The sequence below is a fragment of the Gadus chalcogrammus genome, chromosome 14, assembly GCF_026213295.1.
Source record: "Gadus chalcogrammus isolate NIFS_2021 chromosome 14, NIFS_Gcha_1.0, whole genome shotgun sequence".
NCBI lineage: Eukaryota > Metazoa > Chordata > Actinopteri > Gadiformes > Gadidae > Gadus > Gadus chalcogrammus.
Window position 1 is genome coordinate 22,153,325 of NC_079425.1, and position 22,421 is coordinate 22,175,745.

General features: G+C 47.0%; 1 protein-coding gene across 2 annotated transcripts in view; it reads right to left on the reverse strand.

Annotated features, from left to right (window-relative positions):
- Nucleotides 1-190: 190 nt before the first annotated feature.
- The window catches only part of LOC130403738 (RNA-binding Raly-like protein), a 32,564-nt gene continuing 10,333 nt past the window's right edge, over nt 191-22,421 (reverse strand). The window contains exons 3-7 of one of the 2 annotated variants that reach the window (XM_056608164.1): nt 8,585-8,635; nt 4,973-5,142; nt 3,989-4,102; nt 1,136-1,296; nt 191-291 (exon numbers count right to left, since the gene is read on the reverse strand). In XM_056608164.1, the coding sequence (XP_056464139.1) occupies nt 253-291; nt 1,136-1,296; nt 3,989-4,102; nt 4,973-5,142; nt 8,585-8,635 (535 nt within the window). In that variant the 3' untranslated portion in view covers nt 191-252. Of the gene's footprint in view, nt 292-1,135; nt 1,297-3,988; nt 4,103-4,972; nt 5,143-8,584; nt 8,639-22,421 lie in introns of both variants that reach the window. The other variant, XM_056608163.1, reaches the window with a different exon arrangement.

Below are 22,421 nucleotides of genomic sequence, written 5' to 3' on the forward strand. Positions count from 1 at the left end.
GAACAGAGGAAAGGAGACGGGTTTAACGGGACTATGGGGCTGCACCATAAGAACTTCGTATATTAGGTACGAGAGAGAAGACACTTCCTGGGTGCGTTCTGCTCCGGTTCCGCGTGGTGCACTGGGGAGGCGGGGCCTGTGATGGGGGCGGGGTGGGGGCGGGGTGGGGGCGGGGGGGGGGGGGGGCGATGGATGGCAGGATGGCGGTTCTTGCTTCCGGTGTGTTTGGCACACTTGTCTTTCGCTCCAGTCTCACATGTCCTCCTCAAGGTCAGAGCTGTGATTGCTTATCTGTTTTGGGGGGGAGAGACAGTTAGAGAGACAGACAGGCATACCATGAGGCAGGCAGGCAGGAAGGTTAGACAGACAAACACAGCAATTTATTATTACAAGCATTGGATGATATTAAATCCCTCCGCTACTCCAAATGTGATTCACAATGGAGAAGATTAACTACTTTGCAACGATTATTTTCCTCATTATTTACTGTCCTATTTTCACCAATTCATATTTTATAGAACTATTGGAAATCACACAGACAAAGACACACACAGACACTCGGAAGTATATCACGCAGGAACCGGAGATCCTCATATCCCAAATGCCTCCAGAATCTTGTTATTCAAGTTTAAGTGTTAGTTTCTCTTCCGTGATCTTGAACTTTGTAGTCCATGCCATTTTTACTGTGGTTACCGAAATAAAAACGTAATTTAGAAGAAAACTGGTGGAGAATACAATGCTTTGCCAGTCTCCCCCAACCAGTTTGTTCTACGTTGTCTCCAAACTTAAGTCCCCAAACAAAGGGCCTTTTGGGGGTCCCTTGGCCGTCCCCACGAGGAGACCCCTACGCAGAGAGGTGTGTGCGGAGCTCCGTCTGGCCAGCGGTCGATGTGTCCGAGCCCAAAATTGACTCCTGTAAGTTTGAATTTAACCTGAACCAGGGGATTCAATTCCACTTTAAGGTGACTGATAATCTGGGGCCCTATGGTGCATGTCCTTCCCTCTATCTCCCATACCTTCCTATCCAACTCATCATAAAGCATGAACATATAATGATAATCCGCCCCTTTTGCCCTCCATGGGTCCCTGAATCAGCAGCCCAGAGGCAGCCCCTGCAGTGTGGAGGCGGGTTTACCGAGTGGTGCTCGTCGTCGGTGGCCTCCCCCAGCTCGGGGCTCTCTCTCTGGACTCTATGGCGGGAGCTAGGGGGAGACAGAGGGGGGAGGGACTGCTCTGGGCTGCTGGCGGAGGGAGGGTACGGGGAGCCGGCCGGACTGTCCTCCCTCAATGGAGACCCTGCAGCAACAAGAGCACACACACACACACACTGTTGGTGAGGTCTGAATGGCACAAACACACACGCTGTTGGTGAGGTCTGACGAGCGCGCGCGTCAGACCTAGGTTAGGGCCTACTTAAGATTAGTATTATTTTTATATTTTACCAGATGCTTGGTTAAGAGGTCTTGCTTGCAAACTTTGTGTTTACCTGCGATTTTGCAAACTTTGTGTTTACGCACACACACACACACACACACACACACACACACACACACACACACACACACACACACACACACACACACACACACACACACACACACACACACACACACACACACACACACACACACACCTATTGTTGACTGCATAAGGGGGTATATATTTTAGGTAATAAATTGTGTTACTTTTATCATTGGACCTCATGCTACATGGTACATGAAGAAGTGTTGGCGGTCCCAAACAGAGTTTGTGTGCATGCTATGCGTAGGCTGATTCGCAATCGCGTCCAGATTGAAGATAAATTAAATAATTTTAAAACTACTCAGATGATCCCTCTCTGTCGATAAAAAAAAAATATATATATATATATATATATATGTTATTATTTTATTTTTTTATTCAGATTATTAACTCATCTGAATCGAGACGGAATCGTTCTACACAGAATCGCGATGCATCGAGGAATCGATAATTTTTCCCACCCCTAACACACACACGCACTGTCATGATGTCTGAAGGGCACGCACACACACGCACGCTGTTGGGATGTCTGAAGAGCACACACACACACACACACACACACACACACACACACACACACACACACACACACACACACACACACACACACACACACACACACACACACACACACACACACACACACAGTCATGATTAGTGATCGACCGATATATCGGTCGATCATCAATTTTATGTGTGTCGTATCGGCCGATATTTTTTTCAGTATCGAACGATATATATATTTTTTATTATATTTTCTTTTTGCCGTGATTTACAGACAGTTCAATAAATGTTATTTTATTTAAATTGAGACAGTGTAACATTTGTTATCATCATCATTGTGTCATTTTTATGATGTAAATTGAGGGATGCTTAGCCTGGAAATCCAGACCCACATCTAGAAAGCTGTAGGGTCTGGCAACGAGTAATGAAAATGGCCCAACTCGAGGGGCGGCACCCAGCATGCATTTGAAAATTTCACTGGATAACACACATTGGATAACACTACGACCAATCAGAAGAATACAAGGGGTGACGTATCCAGACCAGTGGCGCTAACCAATAGATAAGACTCTTGCCGCATCCGGTCGGTAAAACAGCAACGCTTTTGGCCCGCCTATATTGATACATCGATGTGATTGATAAATGTTCCGGGCCAGGGGAGGCCCTGAATGTAGACGTGTATATTGCTCTTTCCGACAGTGACTCGCTGAGCAAATTCAAATTGTGCACTCACGAGAACTCTGGATTTCCAGGGTATTATCGGCTCCAAATAACGGCTCAAGAAAATCGGTATCGGCGTATCGGTAAAGGCTGATGAAAAAGAAAAATCTGTATCGGCCCTAGTCATGATGTCTGAAGAGCACACACACACACACACACACACACACACACACACACACACACACACACACACACACACACACACACACACACACACACACACACACACACACACACACACACACACACACACACACACACACACACACAGTCTGAAGAGCTGGCTCCAAAACAATAGCTCACAGTTCGACCATACGCTCCAACAACGGCACAAACAACAGTTATGGTTCTGAGACGACGTGGAACAGATGCAGTGATGAGTAGAAGGACGCAACGAACAGAGTGATGCTGACGATGGATACGGAGAAGAGATTAAGTGAGACTGTGTGGAAAGAAATGGGGGCTTTAAGGATGAGTTATCAGTTGGTCAAGGACATTCATTCTAGACATTTATTGTAAATGAGAACCCCCCCACCCCCCACACACACAAATGAGTGTGCAGATGGTGCAGCAGCTTGCATGTTGTCATTTTAATTGTGATTAGTGTGATTAAGAAAGCCAATAAAAGCAGTTTTGTGATGAAGGCCGATAAATCTATCTGGCTCTCGATTCCTCTCTTGGGACTTTTACTTTCTTAACACAGAGGGTGCCACTTCCACATTGGCCACTTGGGGGCAGCACTAGCTCTTGCCACAGAAGTAAATTGAAGATATATATTTTATACCTTACCATCAAAGGTCCAATTCAAGCCTTGGGTTTAATTTTTGTTTTCAGCAAGCCGGTCGTTTCCACCGCATTGTGCATTCAGCATGTTCCCTGCCTTACCGACAACAAGATAGGAGGACAAATACCCCTATTGACCTTATCAGCAATTTGACGTGCTAAAAAAAAATCCCTGAGCAGAGCAAAATAATTGATTTGTCAGGCAGAGCCGTACAGATTGGTTTCTGGCATTTGAAACAGCAAGTGTGGTGCATTACATATTCCAAGTCCCCGGGAGAACAGATTATCCAGAGTCATTGTGACTGCTGAGGCTTATCACGTAGATTTATGAAGGCCTGATGTCACACAGTCTGGGTTTTGGTGTGTTTTGAGGGGTTGGTTAATAGATTATCTATTTTTCCACTCGCGTTGTCTCTCTGTGTGGGAGACGGCTTCCAGAGTTTCCCAGCGAGCAGCTCACCTTTGTGGTTGTTTTTCTGGGTGTCCATCTTATCCAGGCTGTCGAGCAGCCCATCAATTTGTGTCTTAATCAGAGTCAGCTCCCGCTTAATCACCTGCAGCTCCTCCATCCTCACTGCGGGGGCAGGGGAGAGTGACACAGACAGGGGGAGAGGGAAAAGAGAGAGAGAGAGAGAGAGAGAGAGGGAAAAGAGAGAGAGAGAGAAGAGAGAGAAGAGAGAGAGAGAGAGAGAGAGAGAGAGAGAGAGAGAGAGAGAGAGAGAGAGAGAGAGAGAGAGAGAGAGAGAGAGAGAGAGAGAGAGAGAGAGAGAGAGAGAGAGAGAGAGAGAGAGAGAGAGAGAGAGAGAGAGAGAGAGAGAGAGAGAGAGAGAGAGAGAGAGAGAGAGAGAGAGAGAGAGAGAGAGAGAGAGAGAGAGAGAGAGAGAGAGAGAGAGAGAGAGATACAGAGGAGGAGTGGATGGAGAGAGAGGGAGGTTTCACATCAGAACATTGAAAAGATTTCAGAGATTAAAAAGACTAACTGGGAGACACAACCTCTTTATATTGGTTATTTCTACTCCTAGCTTTTGCAGTGTGGATTCATATATCTAAGTTATAACATAGCGGTTACGTTTCTATATGCTTACGTTTACATTTACATTATTAATGTAGTGTACCATCTCCTGCGTGTGCGCTGCTGTTCATCATTATACCTTCGACTTCACTATTAAAGTACGATTTAAGCATTGGTTCAGAATCCGAATCGCTTTTATTTGCCAAATGCATCATTGGACACAAAGGAATTTAACTTGGCATCCAGCGCGTAACACACACCTAGACAGACCGACAGTAAAATGCACATAGGTCTTCTTTCTTTACGTCGCTACACATGCAGCCTAGAGGGAGGATCTTCCCCACGGGTGAAGCAACGTCCTCGGGGGCGCTTGTCTACACACAAACTGCCCCGCACGCCGCACGCGCGTCTGTGCGTGCGAGTAGTACTCACGCTTGGCCGGGGTTGAACTAGTGGACTTGGCTCTGGAGAGCTTGGAGTGAGTTCTGTCCCGGCTGCGTCTGTGGCCGGAGGAGTGGGAGGACGAGCGGGGTCTCTTGGCCTGGCTGGGTCCATGGGGGAGCGGGTGCAGGGGGGCGGGCACGCGCTGGTAGTCGTACACCCTACGCAGGACACACACAGATGGGGTTTTGTTATGAGGCTATGCCTCGTTAAGGTTGCAGTGATACCAAGTAATGCTGCATAGATGCTGTTCTTGGTGCTGGATGTCCTTCTGTAACTCAACACAATATTGATATTCAAAACCAAGCTATTTCTAAACATTGCTGGCTCATAGCACACGCTGGCTACATGACCAAAACAGTGCATGGCTGAGGGTTCCATAAACCAAACCTCTATTGCACGGATGGGATGCAAACAAAGGATCTAGACATTTGCTTTATTATGAGATTGATGCGCAGGTTGAAAACATGAGGATTAATAATGAAAAACATGTTTGCCATTGGTGCGCGCCTGGTTTCATAAGAATGCCAAATTAATTATAAAAGAAGTAGCCTGCATTATTATGATTATTATCGTCCATAGTATACTACAGGGGTATGTTATTTGTCGGAGATGCAAAGCGAAAGTGAAATAATTTTTTATCTGAATCAGACACACACACAAGGGCAAACAGGCACAAAAACACTATAATTAATAAAAAAAAATGAAAAAATTGCCGTGACGGGGTCAGAAGAATAGTAAACACAGAAAGCATTCAGAGCAAGGCAAAGCCTCAACCACGGAATAGATAAGCACACAAATACCCACTACTAGAAAAAAGAGGGAGAGAATATTTGGTCTTCACAGGGATATAAATATGATTATTTAGACAATAGTTATTTCCATTTCCCCCATTTGGTTTTCATCCTAAATGCCACCCGTTCTTCCATGTGGATAGGGTTCTGTTCTTCCCATCTTCCACAATGTAATTGGTTCTGTCAGGGCCAATCAAAGGGCCAATTCTGGGCAGTTCCTCGGGCCTCTGTCCACCCAGAAAAGGCACACTGAGTGAGTGAGTGAGTGAGTGAGTGAGTGAGTGAGTGAGTGAGTGAGTGAGTGAGTGAGTGAGTGAGTGAGTGAGTGAGTGAGTGAGTGAGTGAGTGAGTGAGTGAGTGAGTGAGTGAAGTTGGGATTGAAAGTGGGTATGATTTTTTCATCACATGGGAAACTAGCGGCGATAGAAAACTACTGCTTGTGAACACAATTATTGTTCAACATTATTTCATTAAATAGATTTATTCTGAACTGAGACGAGTCAACTCTGATATCAACTATTGACATTAAAGGGAATAAATATGCTATATAAAATATACCCAAAAATATAGCAGATAGCACTCTCCCTGATAATCACATTGCACCTTATGACACGTGTAATATTAAATAGACTAAATCTGCAATAACTACTATTAATAATACAAATACTTATGTTAAATAATGGAAGGACAAGCAACACAAAGCCTGGTGCTGAAGCCCTGTCTAAATATGTATGTCCATGTACAGTACAGTATAGTGCAGAAAAACGGTAACCCGTTGACCAAACGTAAACGTAAGAGCGCATTTAGGAGGAACCAGGAGACCACGAAAATGCACAACGTCTCACGAAAGCCAGTGAACGATCTATACGATCCACCAACTGGCCCCGTCTGGTGTTTGTTTGCCTTGTGGATGTAGTTCATAGAATAGAGTGACTACTGGGGATGGAGACGGATGCTTAGAGACACGCCCACCAATATGGAGGCGAGTGTGTGCGTGTGCGTGCGTATGTTGGTGTGTGTGTACATCGGTGCGTGCGTGTACATTGGTGAGTGTGTGCGTGCGCGTACGTTGGTTTGTGTGTGTACGTTGGTGTGTGTGTGTGTATGTGGATGTGTGTGTGCGTGTATGTGCGTGTGTAAGTTGGTGTGTGAACGTGCGCGTGCATTGGCGTGTGTGTGCGCATGTGTGTGCGGCCGTGTGTTTGTGTGTGTGGACGTTGGTGTGTGGGTGGGTGGGCGGCTGGCCATTTGTGTGGACATGCGGGGGCGAGCAGCGCGTGTCCTCTTTCCTAGACAATAATACAAATTCAACATCGCATTCAACTCCTGCCAACTGCATCAGAAAATATTGAACAAGTACTTTGTTCTTTTACTCCTGGCGTCTGCATATATAAATAAAAAAAAGAAGAAGCAATCTTTTAAAGAACGGCACACGGAGAGACAATGTCTCCCGCCAACTCACAGTCGGCCGTTTGATAGCGGGGATTAGGTGCATTAGCCGGCCATAAACGCGTGAGATTACGGGGGATTTTTACATATTGTAGTGGATGGAGGAGCCGGTCCTTCAGTGACACTGAGGAGTCGGCTCCAAACGTCGCCGCAACAAAGGCTTCCCAGTGGCGGCCAGTGAGAGAGAGGCACTGGAGAGGGCTTAGCAAAGGGTGGACATGATGCAGCGCGTTTGTGTGTGTGTGTACACACCGCAGAGAGAGATAAACTAGAGAAAGAGATACGGCAGGGGGAAGTGGGTGCGCTTGTGCTTATGAGGGAGAAAGTCAGCAGCAGGAAGAGGGGGCGAGGGAGAGTGAGTGAAAGACGGGGAGAGGAAGGGTTTGTCTTTATGGATTAGACCCTGCATGAAAAAGCTTTGTTTTGTCTTGAGCTGTTGCCTGTGTGTTAAGCTACACTTTACCATCCCACACACACACACACACACACACACACACACACACACACACACACACACACACACACACACACACACACACACACACACACACACACACACACACACACACACACACACACACACACACACACAGCTGAGGGCATAATCATGCAGTGTGTTAAAGGCAAATTGAAAATCACTGGCGTGTTTTCCCCTGAGCACAGACAAAAAAAAAAATGCAGAGCAAGGAAAAACAAGACCGAAAGCAGGGAACAGATAACAGCAGAAACTCACGGCCACCGGAGCACTGATATATACGAGGACACGGCACGGAAGGCACATCCAATATTGAGATGTGTTTGTGTGTGTTGTGCTTGTGAAACTGCAGACGGAGACGCGCGGCCCGTAATCCTGGAGGTGGTCCAACTGAGCCGATTCTTAGTAATTGGAGACTTTTAAGAGTTTAGGTCAGACGCCTTACAGAAGAAAACGCAGTGAAGATCACTTAGCATAAATCCATGATGCGCCACATACTGAAGAATATATGTACATTATACAGTAATACATCAATAATACAGGCACGTGTATGTTTTTCTATATATAGAAATATAAAACTAACCAGCATGTGCCTATGTTATTGACCACATACTTTATGATGTATACAGTATGTGGTATATATATATATATATATATATATATATATATATATATATATATATATATATATATATATATATATATAAAGATCAACATGTGCCTGCATTATGGATTGAGTGCATGTGTGTTCTGATGCAGACCAAAGCCTGTCGAGCTGTAACAATGAAGAAAGCATTTGCGTCAGGACGGGTCTGCCACAGGCCAACGCGGAGACAAGCGGTGGTGAGCGCTCTTAGCAGCGGTGCACAGCCAACCTGACAGTACCTGTCATAGTAGTCCTCCTGGTAGCTGTCATACTCCACGTCGAAGTCCGTCCTGCTGGCCCCGCAGATGAGGAAGAGAGGGGGCAGGAGAGAGGAGGGGTGAGAGGGATGGAGGGAGAGAGGGGGGAGGAGAGAGGAGGGGTGAGAGGGATGGAGGGAGAGAGGGGGAAGGAGAGAGGAGGGGTGGAGACGGATGGAGAGAAACAGGACAAGAACAGTCAATCAAAATGCATGGCTGTGTGTGCGCTGGTGTATAGTTTTTTGTGTTGAGTGCATTTTTCCTTTTAAAAGATGTTGTTTGACTGTTTTGTTTTAACATTTACGCATGATTAGTTGTTTCGAATATGTTGGTTGGTGATTCAACCGAGACCGAAGGTGTAATAATTGATCGTAGTAAACATATACTAACATTTGATATAATAAAGCCGTAACACAATGGCCGTGTACACGTTTATATATAATGACCTGTTCTGCTTGAATTTATGAAAGCCAACTCGTTTGTACATTAAATATGGCAATGAACATCACTGGGCTGACATTTTGCTATTTGTGTATTAGTGCCCGTCAATTAATAGCAAGAATAATTCACAGCAGTTACTTGGATACAGCCTTCACTTAATGTGCTATAAATGCAACGGCTATAAAGTATTCAACCCCATTTTACACCCTCCACTGTAATTATGTTTATGGGGACGAATTACATAGAGTGGTAAATCTTGGAATATATCCGATCTATCCCATCTCCCCATTATTTTTATTGTAGATCTATATATTTATATAGATGTAAAGATATTCACAATATGCATCAGCACAAACAAGAAATCAGTGGTTACAAAACGTACCGTGCATTAAATATGGTATTACATACATTTCATCAAGGTAAACTACAGCGAATACCACACCCGGAGCCATCCTATCAAGTATTCCTAATAATACATAAATCTAAACACTTATTTATTAATTACACACAGGTCAAACACAGCAACGAGAAATACAACCAAACGTCACCAAGAGGATACATCACAATCAATGCATCAGTGTCGGGGACGTTAGGATTTTTATCTCATGACATTTGCTCAAACACGTTCACCCTGCCTGTAATGTGATAATTAGCATATAGCTGAATAGCTTTGGTGATATTACGGGCAATGTGCTCATATTCTTCCCATTATTCCGTCGTCAGTGCTGTGGGCATCATTGCCTTTGATTCCATTACATTAGAGGCAGTCATTGTGTTATGGTGGACTATTAACATTTCTGAACCTTTACAATTTCGACCCCCAACAACTCGTAGTGGTGCAGGTGCTCACTTCAAGTCACGCATTAACAAAACTTTACACGAATGGCATTTGATGAAATGCACGGACGATTTAGCACCGCCACATTTAGTCTTATTTGACATCACAGTTAATCAAGCTTAAATCTCGTCCCTCAAGTGCGAACGTGTTTGTGACAAAAATTCACAAACACCTGCTCTTGCTTTAATAAATAATGGCCAGCGATCATGTTTAATGCGTAATATTGTGCAACAGCAAAGCGGAGAAGTAATTGTTAATGTCCAGGGAAAACAGAACCAATATACTCTCTAACACAGCAGGCCGTGTACACAACCGTCTAGTCTGCATGTTGACGCGAGTTTGATAGATAAAACGACAGCAGATCTGTCGACATGAGCCCTGATGTGTGTTGACAGCTAAGGTTAACGGCCTGTATTTGACTGACTAAATAAAGGCGGCAGAGTGGCACTAATACAGACCATGGGCAGCAGTATGATGTGTCAGACCTCGGCCGCGTTTCTTCCCTAATCCCTGGATGCTAATAATCCTCCTCTGTGGCCCACTGTTCCTATCGCTCCTCTCTTGCTCCCTATTCCTGTCACCGTCTGACACATTGTCTCAGGGCCAGGCCTGCAGTGCAGCAGTTAAAAGAGATATATGCATCCTGGGATTGCACTCTTCCACCATCCCTCAAATGTGGTGCTGCACCCGGCAGACGAGCATCTGCTCTCTCTCTCTCTCCCTCTCTCTCTCTCACCAGGACTCACACTGCTTCTCTCTCTCACTGTGTATCTCTCCCTCTCTCCCCCACCCCTAGGATGCTTGCTCACTCTCTCTCTCTGTCTGTCTCAGTGGGACTTGTCACCAGGACCCTCTCTATCTCTCTGTATCTCAGCTGGGAGGAGGAGAATAATCCATCAGCTAGATAGTGTATTTTAAGGGAACATATGTTTATATATTATGTATATGCTGAGAGCTACACGATGGGGTGCGACAGATTGGATGTGAGAAAAAAAACAGACACACACACACGCACACACTTAGTAGTCAAGGCAACAATGAGACAGAAGGAAGAAATCAAGATTTTGTTAAAGTTATCGAAATCAACAGTTTAAAACTACTCAATAAAAACAATTCTTGAACTGCATTCATTGTCGCCCCACCCCATTGCCCCCCCCTATTTTCCTCCATCTTTTAATTTCCAGGCTTAAATTTGACTCTGAAGCTTTGTATTTGTCTAGTTGTTATCTGCAACTAACCAGGATTGAAGTTTACAAAAGAGCCAGCCTGTGAAGCCTGTGTGTGTGTGTGTGTGTGTGTGTGTGTGTGTGTGTGTGTGTGTGTGTGTGTGTGTGTGTGTGTGTGTGTGTGTGTGTGTGTGTGTGTGTGTGTGTGTGTGTGTGTGTGTCAGATAGACAGGAGGGTCAGTAAAGGCTAATTAATTTCTCCTCATAATTTCTCAAGTGCCAAAGCAATCCATTAGATATGGCTAGCTATAAATCATCCCACCACACCACATTGCAAGAGCCCTCCTGTGTGTGCGTTTTTGAGCGTGTGAGTGTGTGCGACATTGTAACCGGTATGATTTCAAATGAACATTCTTTCTGTATTTCTTTATCTATATTATATTTCTTCATCAATGTGTAAGTGTTAGGTTCTAGGCCTACGTGAATGAAACATTCATGTGTTTGAAAGGTACAATCCGAGGTTAAAGGGAGTGTGATTCTGATAACTACATTGAGCCTCCATGACCCCTTTTACAGCTGGCATTAACATGCGTTTGGGCTAATGGGATATAAATGTGATATGTTCAGGTGTAACAGGGGTCAATGGTGTGTGTGTGTGTGTGTGTGTGTGTGTGTGTGTGTGTGTGTGTGTGTGTGTGTGTGTGTGTGTGTGTGTGTGTGTTGCATGCAGTGCTAATAAACATGTTTGCTCTCTCGTAGCTCATCACACACACACACCTTATTGATTAAATAGTAAAAAATGTTTCAAAGGGACTTTAACTTTAGCACACAAAGAAAACCTGAATGCATAGACCCAAATGAGAGCATATGCTCGACACTTGGCAGTTGGTTTAGTTGGATTTCAAACTCATCATGCATGTGTAGAATGTCATCATGTAAAAGCAACCTCCTTTAAAGGAGAAATCTGGTGTAAAATGGATCTGGAATATGATGGAATGTTGGAATGTTCGTTTGGGAGCAATATAGTGCATATAGACGCATTCTTAAGTTGGCTGTTTTTAGGCAATTCAACCAAAACGCTATAAACTTGGAACGATAGGGGCATGTCTCATGGTATAAGCTAAATCGCTATTTTAAACCACTTACTTAAGGCTAGAAGTAGCCCGAAACTTCTTAGATAGTATAATAAGGGTTTTAAGACATAAAACGAGTCTTAACATAGGATAACTTTGCAAGTGTACAGATTGTTTATTAAAAAGGACATTTTATACACACAATACCATCAGTAGTTCACCCGTCGACGCCATCTTGTCTTTAAGACTCGATAGGTAGATCGGCAAACACAGAGCTTGTGACATCCGTGAACAACACGCAAGGTCTGGGTTCCCCAATCTACTTTTCGAGTCTTAAAGAAAAGATGGTGCATGTATCCCGACACGCCGTCACTTATTCTATCTCTTCTTGCCTCTCTCTGTTCCACAAATCTCGACACAGTCAGAGCTTATATGTATTTAAATGCATTCAGTGAAAATCCCACCGAAAACAGGGCATACAGGAGCATAGGAGAAGGGTTTTAGTTGTGTACGTCTGCCTCCCCCTGACCACGGTCAACGTGGGTGGGTGTGGGCTGTGCTAATGTGGATTAACAGCCGTCAGAGGACTGACGATGCCTGTTGATGCCTGCGCTGTTGGTTTGAACGGAGGGCTCTCTGGTCCGAGGGCCTGATGAGCACAGCTCCTCAGGCCCAGGGCTGTCAGTAGAAACGGGGACAGAGGGAATGCGTGATTAGGCTTTGGTGACAATGGGGGGGGGGGGGCATTTCTTGATTAACTAACAGGCACCTCTTTTCCCCTCGCTCTCCTCTTTGCCTCCCTTTCTGTTTCGTGGTTGTTCTTTAACGACATGACGCATCATGCGCTATTCAATTTAAAGAAGGAATTTCGACGTTCCCACATCCCACGTCGTCGGGATCGCCCCCATTGTTAATAGGTTACCCAGATAACCGAAAAGGATGTGGCTGAAAGCACGGCAGGTAGAAGTACAGCACAGGTTATTAGTGCACAATAAAAACGTTTTATCCGTTTCATCTTACTTCTCGCATATAAAATGCAAGAAAAGAGAAAAACCTCAACAGGCTTGGCTTTGTGGATCTGCCTGAATTAAAGGCAGAGAGTGGGTCTGAGGGGCGACCGAGATAGAGGGAGCATGGAGTGGCAGAGACAGAGGAAGGGGAGGAGGGCGAGGAGGAGAAGATGGGAAATGAAGGACTGCTGCCAAAGGATGAGGCTTCGACACAGCTTGTTCTTCCTCTCAGACACTCTCTCTAGGGAGCGAGAGCCTCCGAGCTAATCTACTCTCTCGCTCTCCCTCTCTCTCCTTTTCATTTAATCACTGTCGCTCTCATTCTCTCTGTCCTATTCACACTGCCCTCCCCTCCCGCCCCCTGCTTGTTCTCCTCTTTTGGTTTAGCGATGCGTACATCAAGCCGCGCAAACACACACTTACACACACACACACACACACACACACACACACAGCAGGGGAAATAGCACCGTCTGTCTGCGCCGCACAATCGTAAATGATGAAAATTTGGACACGAAAGAAATGCGTGCTTGGCACGCGTGTAGAGTGCGATAGCCCCTTGTAACCGGTTTGTTAACCGCCGATGGCGAACCACCGACTAAACTACTTGTTTTCGCCCGGTTACGAAAACCTTTACATGGAAGGCGTCTTCATTACGGCCCGTGACAGAAAGGAGTTTAGACCACTTAAAACACACAGCTCACGCACTTTAAAGATGATTCAATCAATGGCTCCGGGATGGCGCGCGATCGATAACCCATTACCATGTCATTTGGTTTGCAGTCATTGATTACCGTTTGGCTCGCAGGCTGCTCTGTAGGCACCTGCTGCTGACCAGAAGATGGAACGGGGGGGAGCGATGGGACTCATAGAAACTCCATAGACGTATTGCATTCGTGTATCAATGTCGAACCACCGAATCAAGGGCAAATGTGTTCAGGAGTCAGAGAAAGGTTATGGAGCCTTCTCTCACCTCCTCTACCCCTCCCCTTAATTGGCGTTGATGTCCTGCAGACGACAGACTGACAACACCATGGTTTGACTGCAGCCTGGCGGGGTAGAGAGCACGGTATGTCGGAGAGTGCCGCTCCCCCGTGCTACTGCGCCCATGAGCCATGGAGCTCACGGTGGGACCAGGACCACAGCTGGAGCAGAACAACACATGCATCCAGCAGGCGCTTAACTAGAGACTGGAAAAATATGGTGAGCGGGGAATGTAAATCTCTCCCTTTGACCGAGGGCTCCATTTATTTATCCTGGTGCTCAGCCCCGCTCCCCTGCAGATTACCGGGTTAGCGTTGTTCCTGGAGCGGAGCCCGAAATGGCCGGTTAGTGAAATAACTCACGAGTGGACCCTGGTGTGGAGGAGGACAGGGCGGGCGGGAGAGCGGGAGCGAGAGGGGCTGAAAGCTATCAAGGACAGATATCCACGACGTTAAAAAAAGAATGATGGGGCAGAGAACGAGGTGATGAGTCAGAGTCTCCCCCCAGCTGTCAGCGGGGGGGGGGGGGGGCATTCCACGTGGACACGCGGCCTTGTGTCCAGTCCACGGGAACGCCACGCGCCCGGAGCGTCTCTATCGTTGGGTTTAGCCAGCTGGGAAAGCGGCGACTGAGCCTCGACTCGAGGTGGCAAGCGTGGCAGGCACTTCTCCAATTTCAGCTCCGAATCAATTTTCATTTTCTGCACCATTGCCAGGGAACAGTCGCCGTACATAAGTGGTGGAAATTGACAATGTCTTTGTTGCGCGCTGAAAGCAAATTATTCGGCAGAACACGTTCCATACTGCTAACCTGTGCCGCGGCGGGCGCTATTAACCGCTCTCACCCCGCAGACAAAGGACGTTTTTGATGAGGCTCTGTAACCGGTAAACTAATGTGTCACCGCGCACAGCCAGGGTTTCAGCGCATGAAGGGCCGGAGGAAAGCGGTTTCATCGCACTCTGGTGAGGCGGGGGGGGGTTGTGGCGGATCCTGAGCAAGGTCAACAGGGGAAACGGCCGTGTGATACGAGCACGGACGAAAGAACGATGTCCCCTCGCTCTGAAATGTAGCAATGTGTTGTAGAGGTAAGAATCAAAAAGGGGGAGGAGGAGAGGGATGGAAGGAAAGGGGAGGCATGGCAGGGGAGGAAGGAAGAGGGAAGGGGGGGGGGGGGGGGGGAGGAGGAGCAGAGCAGGCGTTCTGGCAATGGATGTGAACTGTTTAAACTAAGGATTAGCATAATCTGCCTTTCAAATCAGCCTGGGTTACAGGTGTTGACTGTGATCAGAGGGAAAAAGCTGTTATTCTAATTGCAGCCATAGCCCGAAAGCAGCAGAGAATAGATGAATGAGGTATTGTGCAACGGTGTCAGATCAGATCGCTTATTTAATGTTTCCAACAGAAGACCCAAGGTGAGCATGAGTTAAAGACGCCATTATGAGCCAAACACACACACAATGCTGTGTGTGTGTGTGTGCTTGTGTGTAGAACCGGGAGCAAGGACACATTAACGAAGTATGCCATTATGACAATGTGATCATTCGCAAGGCAAAGCAGGAGTCCGATTTTTCCACATGACCAGAGGTCTTCAGCAGACAACTTTTAGTAGCAGACCAAAACAAACCTAAAAGAGTTTCCCCTCAGGCTAGGATTGTCTTCCGTTTAAAATTGGATAGAATTACCAGCCAACCACTGTCATAAGAAAGCATTTCCATTTGGCTATATAAAATAATGTGTATATTAAATAATTCATGTGGACGTTCTTTGTGCGTATTCTGATAATCGTTTTTGTGTGTTTCTCTCTCTGTGTGTGTGTGTTTCTCTCTGTGTGTGTGTGTGTGTGTTTCTCTCTGTGTGTGTGTTTCTCTCTGTGTGTGTGTTTCTCTCTGTGTGTGTGTTTCTCTCTGTGTGTGTGTTTCTCTCTGTGTGTGTGTTTCTCTCTCTCTCTGTGTGTGTGTGTTTCTCTCTCTCTCTGTGTGTGTGTGTGTGTGTGTGTGTGTGTGTGTGTGTGTGTGTGTGTGTGTGTGTGTGTGTGTGTGTGTGTGTGTGTGTGTGTGTGTGTGTGTGTGTGTGTGTGTGTGTGTGTGTGTGTGTAATACATCACACGTTACTTTGCAGAGAAAATAAAGCAGGAGTTTTAGTAGGCACGGTGTCATCCATTAAATCCGGCCCGCTATAATTAGAAACGTCAGAGATGAAACGTACTCATTAGGATCCTTGCAGCTAATTAACTGCGTGAGCCCGCGTTAAGGTGACAAGCGACGTCCGGGGTGGTCGGCAAAGGTTGCCCCTTCGCCGCCTTTCTTAAAAGCACCCGGAGCCTCGGCACCAAGACAAGCCCCGCTAACATGGACCTGCGCCTCCCCTCTGTAGAATGAACATTAAACGCCCACGCTAAGAGGCTGTCAGGGGTGGTGGTGGTGTTGGGAAACACTCAGGGCATTTCCATCCCCTGCTCTTTGGACTGTGTTCTATGGGGAATGATCAAAGAGGTAAATACAAGCCTACCGGAACGGCTCCGGGGTAGCTTACAGTACAGTTTACGCAACCCGTTGAAGACCAAAGCGGCCACTTAGTTAGTGTGTGTGTGTGTGTGTGTGTGTGTGTGTGTGTGTGTGTGTGTGTGTGTGTGTGTTCCGCCGTTTACAGCTGATTAAGTTGGCCCTACTTTGTTCAGCAGAAGAAAAAAGACAGGGCTGGATATTTGCTTAATGCGTGGCGGGCCGATAATGAGCTGTCCATCAGAGGGTCCCAGGGGGCCGGCGGGCTAGGCACGGGGGTCCAGTGGTGATGGACAGGACCGGCATTCACAAAGTCAACAGCACACTAGTCTGCTATCCCCACTGGGCAAACACTTGGGTCTACATAAACCCCTCGAGTCCCAGGAGCAACTCCTCTGCAAGCCCTACCAATGGCTTTAACCTCAGTTATACAGAGAGGTTGAGACAAGATACAACCAAGAGGAGGAAGATGGGTGCTTTGGGGAGAAGTGGGGAGACTTCAAACACAGCCATTTTAGCTTTCAAAGGCTGTGTGTGTGTGGCTGGGGGGGGGGTGTGTGTGTGTGTGTGTGTGTGTGTGTGTGTGTGTGTGTGTGTGTGTGTGTGTGTGTGTGTGTGTGTGTGTGTGTGTGTGTGTGTGTGTGTGTGTGTGTGTGTGTGTGTGTGTGTGTGTGTGTGTGTGTGTGTGTGTGCGCGCGCGCGTCACGGATCAACCAAGTTATGACACTTATATCTTATATAATTCCACAGCCATTTCTGTTATCAGTACATTTACTTCGCTGCCTTTGAACCCATTTTCTATTTTTACCACCACAATATGGGGCCGCCGTGTTCAGTCGGTAGGTTGTTGACGTGTTCGCTGCGTGTGCGTTTGTTGCACATGCATGTTCTCTGATCCACCGGACTGGATTGCCTGTTGGCTGTTTGTAACAGCGGCGCACCAATCTGATGGGGTCAATGATACCCGGGTGCCTGGGGCACACACTGTTAGGGGCACACACTGTTAATGACACACACACACACACACACACACACACACACACACACACACACACACACACACACACACACACACACACACACACACACACACACACACACACACACACACACACACACACACACACACACACACACCTCCCCTTGCTCACCTCCATTACCGTGGCGCGCTGACGGGGGACTTTCACGGTGCAGGCCAGAGAGGGGGGGTCTCCCATCGCCTCCCGTTCGCTGACAGGCTCAAATGGCCCTCCGCTGTGCTGCTGCTCACACCGTGTCCCAACGCCTCCTTGGCGCAAGCCATTTTGCACTTCTTCCCCCGTCACCAGGTTACCAACACGCACTCGCTCGCTCTCCGTCTCTGTGTGTCTCTCTGTGTGTCTCTCTCTGTGTGTCTCTCTCTGTGTGTCTCTCTCTGTGTGTCTCTCTCTCTGTGTGTCTCTCTCTCTGTGTCTCTCTGTCTCTCTGTTTGTGTCTCTCTGTGTGTGTCTCTCTGTGTGTGTCTCTCTGTGTGTGTCTCTGTGTGTCTAGTCCCTGCTTGTGCATTCACATAGCAACCTCCCCCCCCCCCCCCCCCCCCCCCCCTTCCTCACTTTCAATTGGTTGACCCATAAACGGGGAGATTAGGAAGGAGGGGGGACACTACAAAGTAAACATCTACAGTCCTTCAGAAGGGGGCCTGGGGTGATTGAAAGAGAGAAGGAACAACAGGGTTCACCAAGGGGGGCTAATATGATGAACAGCAGAAGGTTGAAGCTGCCAACGAGCACAGGCAGAGCCTTGAGCAAGTGAAGCAGACAGGCCCAATGCTCTTGTTTTTCTGCCCCTGGCCCACCTCCTGCAAGCCTTTTAAAGTCCTTCAAAAAGAGTGGGAAATGTCGAATTACAGGTTGTGGCATTGGGCTGATGAATGGAAGCCGCTCAAGGTGTTATGTGGCTGTTCCTGCGTTTCGTAGATGTTCTAGGGTTCCGTAGTGGTTTGTTTTAACATTCCCTATATGTTCTAGTGTTCTGTAGATGTTCTAGCGTTTCGTACACATTCCTGATAGCTGTGCTGGTGCCCGCCTCGTGGGGGGATTCAAGGTGAACGGGCTTTCATCCTGTTGGGAAAGGCTCCCTTTTTTTGATCTAGTGTTATTTTTATTTGTGCAGAGGCTGGTTTACCCCCAAAGCTGTTTGAGTGCAATGCAGTATTAATTGTCCTTCCTTGGGCCTTTTACAGAGCCTCAGTGACAGATTAAATGTGTTATACGTCATGGAAAGCTCCAGGCATCAAATCTCACTTGTCTAACTCTGTATAAAATCAATATCTAGCAATGACTTATTTTCCACACACTGCACACAGATGCCAGGGCTGTGTGTAAGAGCGTCTCTGTGGCTGACAGAAGTTCGACTTTCTTCTGCTGGGACTTTGAGAGTGTGTGTGTGAGTGCGAGTGCGAATGCGAGTGCGAGTGTGTGTGTCTCTCTCTCTCAGTGCATGGTTATTAAACAAGCTTTTTTTTCTAAGGCAGGTGCATCAGTGTCAACTACAAAGGTTGTATAGTTCCATGTGTGCTGTGTATCTGTATTATGCGTATATAGTGTTTATGTGTATAGTGTGTATGTGTATGTGTGTGTGTGTGTGTGTGTGTACAGAGCCGACCGGTGCTGGTGAAGCCCTGAAGCCTCAGAGCCTATTTCCCATTGTGTGGCGTGATAAGTTTCCCTGTCAGATCCTCCCAGTACCACTATATTTCTGATAAGCTCCGCTGCTAGTTTTCCAGACCTCTGGCACAGAGATCAATTTGAGATTGATTCAGAATGCCCTGCTGGGCCGAGCTGGAAGATCAGTTTGAGATGGATTGGTCACGCCAGGGGGGCGAGCACCACACAGCGCAGCACCCCTCCCCCTCCCTCTCCCCTTCCTGCCCCCCCCCCCGTCCCCCCGCAAGCTCTGTTCATTCTCTTCTCTCCTTCTGCTTTTATGTCACTATCGGCGCCCGTTTTTTTAAACCGCTGTGAAGGTTCTGCGTCCCACCCCCGCGTTTGTTTTACCCTTCTGCAGCGTCTTCCATCCTCCCACCATCTCTCCTCCGGCCCCCCTGGGTTTGTCTCCCTGCTGTCCAGGGGAGAACAGCTCTATCAGCCCAGGTCCAGCCCCTGTAGGGGGGGGGGGGGGGACCTCTATCACATTACACCCCAGTAGTCACACTCACACACACAGCGGACACACCAACACAACACACATTCACAAGCCCAGCTCGGCTCCGAGATGGGATAAGAAGATACGCTCACCCCAGACTCCTGACCTTCATCCGGCGCAGTACATCCAGCCCCCTGACTGCCCTGACCTTTACCTACAGTACAGCCCCCGACCGCCCTGAGAGGAGCGGACGCCCGGGCAATGAATCGTCCGCACCATCCCCAGCGCAGGCAGTGGGGGCAGCGGGCAACGAGCAGAGCAAAAAATGTCAAATGTGCAGTAATATCGATGCCGGAGTGGTGATGGGATTGACTGATAAAGACAAAAGGACAAAACAAATTAGTTTGCTGTGGGGTTGATTCGAAAGACCGGGGGAATTCACTGACCAGGTTATGCATGAAATGTCTATCGGCCGGAATGCGCCGAGCTGTTATTTCGAGAGGAAAACAAGGTCTATTAGTCAAATGAGCCTGGACCTCTTTTCACACTTCATTTCACTACATCTGAGCGCTCCCCTTCAGCAGAACGCTGCCATTAATCACTGGAAACTAAAAGAGTGGGGGGGGGGGGGGGGGGGGGGGGGGAATACTCGCCAAGTGTTTACAGTAATGAATGTTTACAGTATGAAATAATTGGACCACGCGATGGGAAGCTAATTGCCTGAACCTTTGCCGATACATCATTTCCAGTAGCGGCGGGATCAATGCTTCGTTTTACAGCCCTACACGTGTCCTCTGAGGAACAGTAACCCCGCCGGGAAAACACCCTGCTAGTGTAGGGGCAATTAAGTTAGCCCAGTACTGCGCTGGGGGTTATTGATGACTGGTACTACAAGCTGCCCCTTACTTCCAAGGGAGAACACGCAAAGTCCACCGAATTAGGGACCACCTTGGACAGACCAGGGGGGACTAAAGAGTAGTTATGTTAATGTTAAGATTTAACACAAGGTGGGGTCAGCGTTCGACACGGACAGAGTTAGCCTGTGATACACTTAAGCCCTTTGAGACGAACGGTGATTAAGGGCTACGCCAGGGCTGGGCACTCCGGACGAAAATAAAACCTTCATTTCTTTCATATGAATGGACAATTTCGATTCAAACCTTCGTTCCTTCGGTTTTTCTCTAAACAAACTAAAAATACCAAAATATAGGGTCCATCATTTGCGGCATCTTAATTAACCCCCTTTTCTACTGTTTAAATGGGGAACACATCAATTGCGATGTCATGTCACCGCATCTGTGATCGCCTGCCACCATGACCCTTTCTCGTCATAAGGAACGAAGAAAAAATGTTGCTGCCAAGGTTTGCTGCATTTTGTAGACGCTTTGTTGCTTGAGCTGGCATCTGCTCTCTTGGTGCGACACACACCTGCCTTTCCTGCCCTGCCTTTTTTCACACCTGCCATGTCTCTGTCGCAGGGGCTGAAATAATTTGCTTGTAACTGGTCTTACATGATCAACCGGGTAATCTGTGTCATTTTATCGCTGTTCCTGAAATAAGGCCTTAATTTTGCGAAAACAGGAGTAAAGAAAGAAGTTTTTGACAGCCTCCCCAAAACACTATGTGAACGATCCACTCTGCTTTGAACGCAGGTAACGGTCTTTGTGTGACGGAAAAGTACCCACTAGTAGGCTATACTCTTGGACGTCGCGACCTAAGAGTTTGTGATGTTTGCGAATGTTAGGAGCTCGTTATTGGAAGCCGTTGATTTTGAAGATTGCGTCAGAGCAAGAGTAGCTTGCTCTTTAAGGCCAAATCTGCGGAGCCGTGAACTTAAAAATAATCTTGTTTATGCGGTACGTACTTGTACAAATGCTAATAAATTAAATCAAAAGCATTTCAGAGCCTTAGGCTATACAAATAACATTGACTGCACTTTAGACCCGTGTCTAAAGCTCTGTGGGAAGAAAAATTAGCAACACGAACACAACACGTGACGGGGAGGGGGGGGTTGATAAATGTTTTGATGGTGCATTGGAGGCTTTTTGTGTGTGTGTGTTATTAGAGTTGGACTGTCGGAGCTGCTTGAGGAGGACGCAGGAGGTTTTCATGAGGCTCAAAGCAAAACATTGCGTTTAAATTTTAACAAGCAGTCTGACTCTAGAACCGGACTTTGAATGAACATCTCTTCGAGTGGTACAGGTTCCAAGCAGGATAACCCGTGAGGTAACCCGGAACCTCCCCCGGTGTGAAATGTAAGCAGTGTTCAGATAGTGGCAATAACTGGGTGTGATGGCCAACTCTGTCTAAATAATTTAAACAGGAAAATGTTTCCGGTGCGTGTTCCTCAAAAATGTCTTCCAACGGGGGGCGCCCCGGTGGCTCAGCGGATGTGGACCACTAAGGCTCAGTCCTGATCGCAGCGCCCCAGGTTTGAATCCTGCCCGTGGTCATTTGCTGCATGTCCTCCCCTCCATCTCCCACACATTCCTCTCCATCTCTCTCTATAATAAAGCATGAAAATGTAAGTAAATCGTAAAAAATAAATACAATTATTCCATATCCAAACGAACGGGCAGATTGAATCATGAAAGAAACAAATAACAATATTACGGGCAAAATAAAAATTACATCGGAATGCCCGACCCGACGCGGCCCACCCAATGGTTCCCCTAGCCCTCTG